This window comes from Perca flavescens, chromosome 23 (genome assembly GCF_004354835.1).
Source record: "Perca flavescens isolate YP-PL-M2 chromosome 23, PFLA_1.0, whole genome shotgun sequence".
NCBI lineage: Eukaryota > Metazoa > Chordata > Actinopteri > Perciformes > Percidae > Perca > Perca flavescens.
The window spans coordinates 17,764,988-17,777,679 of record NC_041353.1 but is presented as its reverse complement, the minus strand read 5'-3'; the positions used below and the strand labels follow the sequence as shown (position 1 = coordinate 17,777,679).

At 41.5% G+C, this 12,692-nt stretch overlaps 1 protein-coding gene across 3 annotated transcripts in view; it reads left to right on the top strand.

The window, feature by feature from the left end:
* celsr1a (cadherin EGF LAG seven-pass G-type receptor 1a) overlaps window positions 1-12,692 on the top strand; it is a 93,761-nt gene that overhangs the window by 35,473 nt on the left and 45,596 nt on the right. For all 3 annotated transcript variants that reach the window (XM_028570848.1, XM_028570846.1, XM_028570847.1), the window contains exons 2-6: window positions 1,661-2,016; window positions 2,128-2,416; window positions 5,956-6,178; window positions 8,043-8,158; window positions 11,167-11,255. In XM_028570848.1, coding sequence (XP_028426649.1) covers window positions 1,661-2,016; window positions 2,128-2,416; window positions 5,956-6,178; window positions 8,043-8,158; window positions 11,167-11,255 — 1,073 coding nt within the window. The remainder of the gene's footprint in view (window positions 1-1,660; window positions 2,017-2,127; window positions 2,417-5,955; window positions 6,179-8,042; window positions 8,159-11,166; window positions 11,256-12,692) is intronic.

Here is a 12,692-nt window from a genome sequence, read left to right as displayed (position 1 = left end):
TTAGCTTGAGACTAGCCTGACGAGCCGGCCTGTCCACACCCTGCTCTGATCGACTGTGCGCCTGTGTAAGGAGAGTTCAGGGTCCTGAGAAATGACCTTATCTATACGTCTTAGAGTGACAGGGCACCTGTGGCCGAAACCTCAACATAACTCTTTCACCCCTGAACCCACACACACTTGGAAACACATTTGACACACTCATATGCTCGGTATGGCACAGCAAAGCTGTGCAATCCGACCCATCTCCCTGCCCCGTTTCAACAGTATTATCCCCCCTGCGAATTTCATCTGGCCTCACCACCTGTTGTCAGCTGTATTTCACCCAGCCTATAGCCTTCTGTTTCCCTCCATAGGCACCAGAGCTTACAGTTGTGCCAGAAGTAGGTATGAGACCAGACGTAACCCTCCCCATGGGCAGAAATCCTATACTGATCCAATTACTCCCGGCCGGGGCTTGAATCAGACCGAATCTACTCCGACTGGCAACTACTTAATTCAATCTAGCGGCAAAAGTGTTACAAAGTAGTACACAAGTCAAGCTGTTAAGCTTGCAGTGTAGAGAGGGCAGAAGAGATAGGATTGGGTCCAACCAGTATTGGGTTGAAGCTGTACATAGCAAATATTTACAGCATAGATTAAGGTTCAAGCACCATCTAGCAGTTCTTTCCTGCTTCTCCTGAAATGTTTTATTTTGGCAAGAAAAAGTATATTTCTACTTCTGCATGGGGGATGCTAACTTTCTGCTTGAGGTAGCTTTTGCCTCAATTCGTATTTTTTCATCATTACGCAGCACTGAATTAGCACAATATCATGTATATTTCTAATTAAGAAACGTTTGCAGGTTTCTCAATTTCCTCCAAGTCAGCTGGAAACATTAAAAAGTCACGGAACTAATGCTACAGCTACTAAAATCTCCCAGCAACAAAACACTTAAAGACCTTATTGTTGAAAACAATTACCACAAAATATTTGAGTGGTGAATCTGCCATTGTATTTTTTTTTTTAAATATTTTAATGTAAACAAATGCAATATAGATATGTCTTTCAGAAACATTATTTAGACCACTGTGAGACACTTGAGAAACTGTCCACTGAAGAATAAACAAACTAATGGTAGTTGACATGAACATGAGTGGAGGAGACGGAGACAGTTGTCCAGAGACACAAAGAGGGAGCAGTTCGGCAGTAAATTAAGGGGCAGTGACATCTCTGAATGTCTCAGTGTAACATGATATTTGTCAGGAAATAGGTCAGAGAATTATATACAGGCAATTACAGGAAGTAAATCATTTCTGCCGTACTAGTAGCGGTGATGCAGGTCTACAATTAGTTCCCTTTTGCTTTTATTTTGAAATAACTTTGATTCTAAAAGACATTCCCCAACTACTTCACTTTTATTTGCAACCTTTGGCTTGTTGATATGCACTGTATCACAACAAAAGCACTCGCCTCGCTGAAACCTGGCCTCGTGCCTGAGGACACACTGGGCCTCATGTCTCCGTCACATTTAGCATTTTGCTTGTCTTTGCGCTTTTGTATCGTTTAATCTGTTTTCTATCAACTTGTCGCCATGTTAACCTTCACTGCCACTCAGAGCTGCCATTTTGCGAGTGTGCAAACGTTAAAATGTCTGCTCTCTCTCTCTCTCTCTCTATTTCAGATGGTATCCATCGGGTCGTGGCCCTCTGCACGCTGCGTGTCACCGTCATCACGGACGACATGTTGACCAACAGCATCACGGTGCGTCTGGAGAACATGTCCCAGGAGCGCTTCCTCTCTCCCCTGCTCAGCCTCTTCCTGGAGGGCGTGGCGGCTGTGCTCTCCACCAAACGGGAGGCAGTGTTCGTGTTCAACATCCAAAACGACACCGACGTGCAGGGCTCCATCCTCAACGTAACCTTTTCGGCGCTGCAGCCCGGGGGCGTCCCGGGGAAAGGGACCTTCTTCCCTTCTGAGGACCTGCAGGAGCAGATCTACCTCAACAGGACTCTGCTCAGGCTGATCTCCTCTCAGGAGGTAACACACATATGTATACAGACACATATAAATGCACATGTGCAAATTTTCTTTAATTCTCTTCATAAACTGAACTAGCATTTTTAAAGAGATTTCTTTTTCTCTCTCCAGGTGTTGCCATTTGACGACAACATCTGCCTGCGGGAGCCCTGTGAGAACTACATGAAGTGTGTGTCGGTGCTGAAGTTTGACAGCTCCCCGCCATTCATCGCCTCCGACACGGTTCTGTTTCGGCCCATCCACCCCATCAACGGGCTGCGCTGCCGCTGTCCGCTGGGTTTCACCGGCGACTACTGCGAGACCGAGATCGACCTCTGCTACTCAGGACCGTGCATGAACAACGGGAGATGCCGCAGCAGAGAGGGAGGGTACACCTGCGAGTGCCTGGAAGACTTCACGGGTAAGTTGTCTACATGGCAAAAAAGAAAAGAAAATGTAATAAATCACTGCAATTTTTCTTTAAAAACAAGTCAAAATAAATTATCTTAGTGTTCAGTTTTTCTACTCGGACCCAGTTACAGAATAACTGACTTGTTATGATGGTGATTTTTTTTTGCAGTTTATGACATACAGATCCTGGTTGTATCTCTCTTTTGCACCAACACTGTCAGGATTTTCTGTGCAATTACAAAAGCATTTGTTACAAAAGACCCACACTTTCAAGATAATCTTCCATCAAATCTACATATGATGTTTGTGTCAACTTTTAGAACCTTTTGACACATATAGCCTACTGGCATTTTTTGTAGCTTGCATATAATTGGAGAGATGTCAAAGTACAAGAAATTATTGTGATATTTTAAAAGCGTTTTGATTATTGGGGGGAAAAAAGATCTTAACTTACCTATATGGTGCTTAATACAAATCACACATATGTGATAATAGCCTGTGCGTATTAAAGCCACCAGAGAAGAAAACTTCTGTCAATGTGCAAGGGCTCATATTCTTTCTGACAAAGGTTTTGACGACTCGTACAAAATTGCCAAACCGCACTGGCAGGTTGTAAAAGCTCTCAGCACCTATTTTTGTAGCTTGAGGTCGACCCCAGTGTAGGAAGGGAAAATATGCTTTGTAGTACAGTAGGTATAGCCACGTACACACACACACACACACACACACACACACACACACACACACACACACACACACACACACACACACACACACACACACACACACACACACACACACAGTAGATTTATTGCTGTATAGAGGTGTACGGAATGCTGACTACGCTGGTCAAACCAGATCTCAGATATCACTAAACCCATTCACTTAAACCAGATCTCAGATATCACTAGAATCATCATTAGAATTGTCTTAATATTAGGACATGTAAGCACTGTGTGAAGGCATTACAGTAGAAAAGGGTAGATCTTCCTTTCTACATGGAAATTTTAAATTTGTCCCCCTATAATCCGCATTGTTTCTACGCTACTTAAAAGTATTACCCATGCCTATTGTTCCAAAGTGTTGTGTCCCTCTATCATTGTTTTGAGAGAAAAACACATAGAGAAACAGGTTTTTGGTATCAGTCAAGATTATTAGCAAGTAAACATTCAGTTCTCATAAATCAGTGAGCCAAAAGAATGGAGACACAGTGTCAAGAATCAACAGATCAGGGGAAGAAAGGAAGAAGAAGCCCGCTAGCCAGCAAGCATGGATGTAAACAATGCGAGCATGAAAATATTCAAACTGATCAAAAACTGATTTAGAGAAAAAAGGATAAAGAACCCTGAACTCTACTCTGCACAAAATTCACACGGTAGATGAGCTTTGGCAGCTTTCATCATTCCCATTGAAATCACTTTGCGAAATATTTCCCCAATGTCACTGATCTTGCTGCCATACTTCCCCCTTGTACATCTGATAGCTGACTGACTGTCTCTGCTTCTCTGTCTCTCCCTAATAGAGACCTCTAACAGCCGTCATCCTTTCTCTCTTCTGTCCCTCCCAACACTCTACCTTCTCTTCCTCTATATCTTATCTGATGCAATTACCTGATCATACCTGCCTTTGTCACTCACTGGCCCTCTCTCGCCTTCTCCTCTCGCTCCCCGTCTCCATCTTCTCCACTCACCCATCACATTTTTCTTACCTACATCCCCTCTTTGAAGGTCACAGTTCAACTCCAGATAGTTAGGGCCCATCAGGGGCCATTATGGGGCTGATGACAAGGGGGCCCGATCTGTCCTCCTTGGGTTTCCTACAATACGGGGAAACAGATCCTTATAATTCCCCATCGGAATAAAGGATTATGCTGAGGAGAGAAGGGCCATTAGCTGGTTCCAGGCTGTGGTGTTGGGGGTTTGTGTGTGTCCTCGGTGGAGAGATCTTGTCTGGAAAGAAAGTGACACACAGCACTGCATGGCACACAGAGGCACCCATCACAAATAATATTTCCAGTCAGAAAGAGGACTGCTGGTGTATTAGTGGAGGAATTTATATGAGCCGAGCCAGGAAACTGAACTAGGGCCACATGGTCATTTAGGAGGAATTTCCCATGGCAAGACCCACTACAGCAATCAACTGAATTAGATCATGTAATATTATACATGCCATATCAACATGCAGCCTTCGAGTTATTTAGTGAAGGACAGACTTATGACATTTCCTAGTGCAAATGGCAGCTAGCACACACAACCCCGTAGAGCCATTCCTCCACCCTAGCCTCCTTGTTAGCTTGTTGTTGTCTCCTGGAGGATTTGACCAACTCCCAATAGGAAGCCAGGCAAAACTACATAAAGATTGGTTCAGAGCCAAGATGGGTGGTCCAGGTTAATCAACAGAGAATGGGCTTATGGCTGCAGGCGTTATGCGCCTCAACTGATGCCACTGGTCAGTCATTGGATGGACCTGTCTGCGTCCTCCTTTGCTTGCATGATACAAAATAAACCCTACGTTTGGTGAAAAAGTCCACAGGGTACCTTCAAAGTCAAATTATAGTATCGGCCCCTCAGCAAAAAAGGGCTTATTCCTAGCCAAACTGTTTTGTACAATCTTTCAACAGTCATATTGGGAGAAATCCCTTCTAAAACGGAGACAACATGTCTCCACTGACATTAGGGTATGCAATGTGTTCAAAGCTGGGCGGCATGCATGCATATTAATGCACTGATGATTGATCACACAGACCTATATAGTTAATGCCTATGTTACCTTAGTTACTGGACATGGCTATTTAAAGTAGTTGAAGACGTGGTTGAGGGAAAAATTCCAACACGCAATCTGAAAGAATTTTTAGGAATATTCATTAAAGAGTGAATGTTTTCTGTAACTTCATAAAACCCAAGCTAGAGTGACGCTAAGAGGGATTTAGCTGACAAAAGTATCAGCATGAATTCAGCCATGGATTTGACTTCATGGAGGAATGTCTCATCCCTGTCTTTGACTAAGTCTTGTCACTCCCTTTCCATGCTCCAATACTCCTCTTTATCTTCCATCCTCTCTCTTCTCTCCAAATATGGCCAAATTACATTGTGGCTCAGAGCTGCGCTTACTGGAAAAAGGCCTATAAACAGGTCTTTGTTGTTGTTAAGATGGAGATGTTAAAAGAGGCCTTAACAACATAACGTTAACTCTGTTGTATAATGTGCTCGACTTATCAAAGGCATCTTGTTAAAACAACTGGATTCCAGACAGATGAGGCATCTGTATTTCAGTCAACGGTGGACAGCATGCTTCACAAAGAAGATAAAATGATGTTATAAAATGATGAGATGATGTGATGACAGGTCATTTATCATTCACATTGCACTGCAAATGCAATATACAACTCATATCTACAGACAACACAGTGTTGTCTTAGTACATATGACGCTATTTACCTGTTCAAACCAAGGCAGCAGTGAAGGTGTCAACCCCAGTTAAAAAAATAAATAAATAATAATAACACAGCTCAGAACATATGCTAAACTGAATTACCCTTTCTTCTCATAGGCGAGCACTGTGAGCTGAATGCATCATCAGGCCGGTGTGTACCCGGCGTGTGTAAAAACGGCGGCAAGTGCGTCAACCGGCTTGCAGGTGGTTTCATGTGCCAGTGTTCACCAGGGGAGTTCGAGAAGCCGTACTGTGAGATGACCACCCGCAGCTTCCCCGGACAGTCCTTCATCACCTTTAAAGGCCTGCGGCAAAGGTTCCACTTCACCGTCTCCTTCACGTGAGTACTTGCCTTCCTTCCGCTGTTCCTTCTAACTTTTTTTTCTTCCTTTTAATTTACCTATTAACACAAAGTGTCATCCAATTCTTCCAAATAACTAGCTATGTATGGCTGAAAAGGATGAAATGGATGAAAGGTAACTCACTCCCCCATTACTGTTGATTTATCTGTCAAGCATTTACAGTAGTTCTCGCACAGCAACATTTACAATGAGAACTGTGGCAGATTTACCACTTGAAATTGTTAGGATTTTTTTCTGGTCCTTTATTGTTATCACTTTTACCTCAAGTTTCTTCTCAAGTTAGCTAGAGACGGATAAAGTTAGCGTATTCATTTAGCTAGCGTTAGCTCATCAAATCTGCCAGCTACAGTTACAGCTACTGGCAGATTTTGTTGTTGTTTACTCTAAGGCTAGCTAAATAAATCAGCTATCTTTAGCTGTCTCCAGCTAACTTTTAAACGATCTTACGATTTGAGCTTGTTTTAAAAACGAGAATCTTGTAAAAAGGGCTCTTGAATATGCATTTGGTGGCTACATACATGATATAATGCTAAAAGACTGAGGACAATGCCAATAGGTACCATGCTAACGATTGAAACCTACGTTAGCATTGTGGGCCTTAAAGACTAACAAAGGAGACATTAACATTATACTTAAACTCTTTAAATCCAGAGTATCGCTCTTAAAAAATTGGAATAGCCACAACATTCAAGTAATATATTATATTTTGAAGAGTATTCTGAAGATAAAATCGTGGCTATGAAGCTTTCTGGATTATATTTGCTTTCTTTGCTGCACCACACACTTTTTCACTGCACAGCAACAGCAGTATGTGCTACTTGTAACAGTGTGTGTAGTAAACGGTGATTTGGAGAGTGTGAGGAGCTGAACAAATGAACAGTTAAGTTCGGTGAGCTAAAGGGTGTCAACTGGGGTGTGTCGAGACATGTACACACTTTTCCATTGTGTCCCTCGCAGTAGCACTTGCACACACAAATGGGAGTAAAAACAAAAGACACACACACACAGTCCATCAGCCAATGTGCACAATGTTAGTGTTATGAGGTGTGCTTGTGAAACTGGTGAAGGAAAATAACCCTGGCTCAGCAAGTTTGTGCCACAGTAAATATTATGTGGAGAAAAACTTGTATCACGTTTCGTTAACGGTATAAGGTAAGATGAGTTTGATAATGCGAGTTTGTCGACACGGTGATGGTGAGAAAGGTTTGCAATGCGGTGAAAACAGGAAAGGCTTTGTGATGAGTTTCCCTTATCAGTGTTTGCCTACAGCCATCCTGACTTCCTGCTCTGCCGGACTCCCTGGCATCTGCCGGCTGACTCCTCTGCCCTCACCTTAAACTAAGAACATACACGCACAAACAGCTCCACATGCAAATTTTGCACCCTCGTAGAGCACACTCATGAGTAGATATTTACCAGGTCTTTCTCCCTCTCTCACACGTGGACACATCCAAGGCAGGGGAGCTGTTTCCTCTCTGCGGCCCATTGGCTTCCCACATCCTGCCTTTCCTTTCCAAGTGTCTTTTCCTCAAGAGCTCCTCTGCCCTTTCATCATAAAGCTATCTGCAAGGCCTTCAACCGTTCAGTCCCGGTCTGTTTGAGTTGGATTGGTGCTTAGAAATGTGACAGGAAACGTGAGAGCAGAGCAGAGAAACACAGTTGGAATCCAATCAACGCTTTGTGTGCGACAAATCTGAATATCATTTTATTTCTCATTTTGTACGTTCAGCTGGGATAAATGAATTCTTTATACAGCAAAAGCAATGCTATTTTGTAGCTTTAAAATACTGTATTTCCATTTTGGGGTTGAAAAAGAATCTAAAATCCCGTCTGTCTCTGCAGGTTTGCTACCAGAGAGAGAAATGCTCTACTTCTCTACAACGGCAGATTCAATGAAAAACACGACTTCATCGCTCTGGAGATCATTGACGAGCAGATTCAGCTCACCTTCTCTGGAGGTTAGCCCACATTGTGTGTGTGTGTGTGTGTGTGTGTGTGTGTGTGTGTGTGTGTGTGTGTGTGTGTGTGTGTGTGTGTGTGTGTGTGTGTGTGTGTTTAACCACTTAACCCTTGTAATGTGTTCAAATGCTGCACACATTTTTTGTGTTTGCGGGTCAAATTTGACCCGTGATTTAACTTTTTCATCTACAAAGCATCCCACAACCGTCAATATTTTACTTTTTTTAAGAGACATTTACAATTTACTCATATTTCAAACCAACTTTTGTTGTGTTAGAATAGCCATGTCTGAGGATATCAAGAAGCCTTGTTCCAGTAAAAAAAAAAGAGGAAATGGTAGTTTTTACATATCTGAACTTGAAAACTGGTCAAAATTGACCTTAACACAATATAAGGGTTAGAGTAATTGTTGGTAATATCAGCTACATTGTAAGTAGATTAACACAGGTGTAAGTGCACTTAATCTTAAGTGACTTTCGAGAGAGCCAGCTAAATAACTCTTATCAACATGTGTTTTCTTTTGATAAGGCTGTGTGTTTTTGTGTATGTTAGTGCATGAATGTATCCTTTTATACCAGAATTTGAACGTGTGTGTGTGTGTGTGTGTGTTTCTGTATGTGTAGGGAAGAGAGATGGGTGTGTTTTACTGTTTTGAAAGCAGATGCTTCCTTAGAGTGGGAGCAGCCAGACTGATTAATGATGGCACACACACTTAGTGGCTGAAAAACAGCTACTTAACACACACACACACACACACACACACACACACACACACACACACACACACACACACACACACACACACACACACACACACACACACACACACACACACACACACACACACACACACACACTACAGCCTACGCTCTTGAAACTTGACTTTTCTCACAAACAGTGCAAGTTTTTAAAACATGCATGCATACGTACAAATGTGCAAATACTCAGATATTTTACTTAAAAAAGAGTACAGTGTAGAAATACTCTCTTACAGGTGAAAGTCATGCATTCAAAATTTTACATAAAAGTAAAGTACAATTACAAAAGTGCTAGCCTAAAAAAGTACTCATTATGCAAGCTGGCTTACTTCAGAACAATGTATATAATAATATTCAATTTTAATTATTTATGTTTCACTTCAATGTTGCAGATTATAAAGGAGGGTGTAATTTGCATTACTCTATACACTGCTAGTTTGGGTTACCCCTTACCTTTTCATAACCTATAATAACACATCATATTAAATTTGTTGATTATGTTTTGTGTTAGTAATTTGAATCTGCAAAGTAACTAGTAACCTAAATTATCCGATAAATGCAGCGGAGTAAAAAGTATTTGCTTCTGAATTGTTGTGAAGTAGAAGGATTAAGTAGCAGAAAATGGAAGTACTCACACAATTGTACTTAAGCGAGTACTTTCCACCATAGAATCAAACACATACACAATCATTGTTCAAACTGGTAACAGTTGGATTGCAGATCAAACGCATTCTTTTTTGCCGGAGACCGTTGTTTTCCGAGTCGGTCTACTTTCCCATGGTACCATACAGGGAGGGATCCAGTTCAATATGATTATGTTGGGTGAAGCCCGTTTGGGAGCTGAGCCAACTCCTTGTACCCCACTTCAAAATCTGAAACATGACTAAATGTTGAATGCATGACTCATCAAATGAAATACTCCGAACTGTGACTCATGGTTAACGAGGGAAATGGAAGGAAAGCCTTTGATTTGTTTGCATTATTTTTCAATCAATGTGTTTCTGTTTTTATGTGGTATACTGTAGTAAACACATGGGCGAAGTAGGACATACAGTACCGGCCAAAAGTTTGGACACACCTTCTCATTCAATACGTTTCCTTTTTTATTTTCATGACAATTTACATTGTAGATTCTCACTGAAGGCATCAAAACTATGAATGAACACATATGGAATTATGTACTTAACAAAAAAGTGTGAAATAACTGAAAACATGTCTTATATTTTAGATTCCTCAAAGTAGCCACCCTTTGCTTTTTTATTAATAAGGGAACAAATTCCACTAATTAACCCTGACAAAGCACACCTGTGAAGTGAAAACCATTTGACGTGACTACCTCATGAAACTCATTGAGAGAACACCAAGGGTTATCAAAAAAAGCAAAGGGTGGCTACTTTGAAGAATCTAAAATATAAGACATGTTTTCAGTTATTTCACACTTTTTTGTTAAGTACATAATTCCATATGTGTTCATTCCTAGTTTTGATGCCTTCAGTGAGAATCTACAATGTAAATAGTCATAAAGAAACACATTGAATGAGAAAGTGTGACCAAACTTTTGGCCTGTACTGTACACTATATGCATACACTTACACATACTTTGTCCTCTTTCTGTTTCTCAAGTGCACAGCCTGAAAACACAGCCATCACTTATTAACCCTCACAAACACACAAAGACACACACATTACTTGTCAGTGTTGCCTTACTGTTTACTGATTTCCGGAGCAGTAGATTCCTGCCCAGGCTGCTCCTGCCCTTGACAAACAAGAGTAAACCCCCAGTAAATCTGGTGCCATTGTGCTGTACAATCTTCTCACTAGAGTGATTGATAATGGAGACTAATACTGGCTTTCCCAGTTGATTTATGATCATGGTGTTTGCGTGTGTATGGGTCTGTGTATGTCAAGTAAGGCCACAGTTTGCCTTTAAAGGTAACTTATCAATAACCTGTGGGATTTGAGCGAAGAAGACATTTCTGTGAGCATTCAGCAGCAGCTGTGCTTAACCATTTAAATGACATGATATCCATAATTCACTTTTGCAGTTTCTCTCTCTTTCCTCTCCCTTTCCCTCGTCCTCTTCTTCACCTTTTTTTTTTTTTTTTTTTTTTCTGTCATAACTTTTCTCCATATTCCCTCACTCAATTGCTCTCCCCGACCCTACACCCCTCATCACTGTCACTGTTTTTGTCCTACCTCCCACCTGCCACTCTCTTCCTTTTGTCCTCTCTTCTTCCACCGTCATCCAGGTGAGACAAAGACCACAGTGTCTCCCTACATCCCAGGCGGGGTCAGCGACGGCCAGTGGCACTCTGTCCAGCTCCATTACTACAACAAGGTAAGGAGCTTAATCACCCAACCGACCGCTGCTCCAGAAAATAAGTCTTTTGTCGTGAGATGGACATAAAGCATGAGATGCTGACCCTTCAGAGCTTGCTTTGGAGACTGTGTAATATGGAAATATCATGTTGAATATTGCATTGTTTCCTTAAAATGTAAAGTCCAATGAGATCATAATCAGCCAGCGTTGAGAGTTGATAGGTTCAGGAGTTGTATCGTGGGAGTAAAGGTGTATGAAATGTGACGTGCTGTGAGGCTACCGAGGCAGCTGACCTTGGCTGCTGATTTGGGAGATTATCTTAACAGTGCAGGTTTGACTAATGACGTTAACTGGGATACGTGCTCTCCCCTCTGCTTTAGCCTTCAACGCTGAATTATGGTATAGCTCTTCTGAAAGAAGCGCAGGGGGCTGGCTTCGGCTTCAAGGGTCACAAGTTCATCAACTGTATTTTTGAGCTCGTGTGTGTTTTTGAGTCAAGGGTAGATTGTCTTCATGTGTAACCTATGGATTCTTTTCATAATGGTACAATCTCAATTGAATCTTAATCGCTGACAAAATAATTTCTTTCTTTTACCGCAAGACATGTTGGTGTTTCAACACGTTCCCACGATGGTCTTCTTGCTTCTTTATGAAGTCCAATCTCAGACAAGAGACAACAATTTTTTTTTTTCACCACCTAGCTCATGTATCCACTTCAGTTGTAATTTTATATTAGAAGGGTTTACATTGCAGTCAATTGCTGGTGTTAATTTCCAACAAACTTCCAAAGCCTGCGGGCATTGTTTTTATAACGCTAAACTAGACAGGAAATAAGATAACACTGGCCTTCTGAGCATGTAGACCCCTATAGTTTGTGTCTGGTTTTTACCTGTATAATTCTTCGTAACTTAAAAACACAGGTTTGTCAGCTGCATGTGGCATTTTCTCTCAAATTCACTTATAAATCCCGTCAGTGGTCTAATAGAAATGTTAATGTTATGTATGAAAACTGAGCTAAAGAGAGTTAAAGAATGGCATTGCTAATATGGCGATGATCTTCATTCTCACACAGCCAATCACTTCTAGCCTTGTGGGCATATTACACACCATGTGCTAGCCTTATTTCATAACTTTTAAAGCTAATATGCTAACTGGTATGCATGTGCTATGCTATGTTCTGACAAAAGACATCAATCCTTTTTTTAATTCACTTCTTCCAACCATCTCTTTGCGGCTATTTCTTCCGCTGAAAGCTGTAGCATCAGTGGCCTGACCCAAGACTTTCAGCATCGTATTTCAGCAGCACCTGTGTTTTGGATCTTATTAAAGAAAGCCTCTTGCTTCTTGGCCTAACGCTAGCATACAATGCACACTTCTCACATTTCACACGTTGTTCGCTTTTTTTCTTGTGACCAGCTATAGAGCCCATAGCATCTTTGGTAGCCTTGACATGGA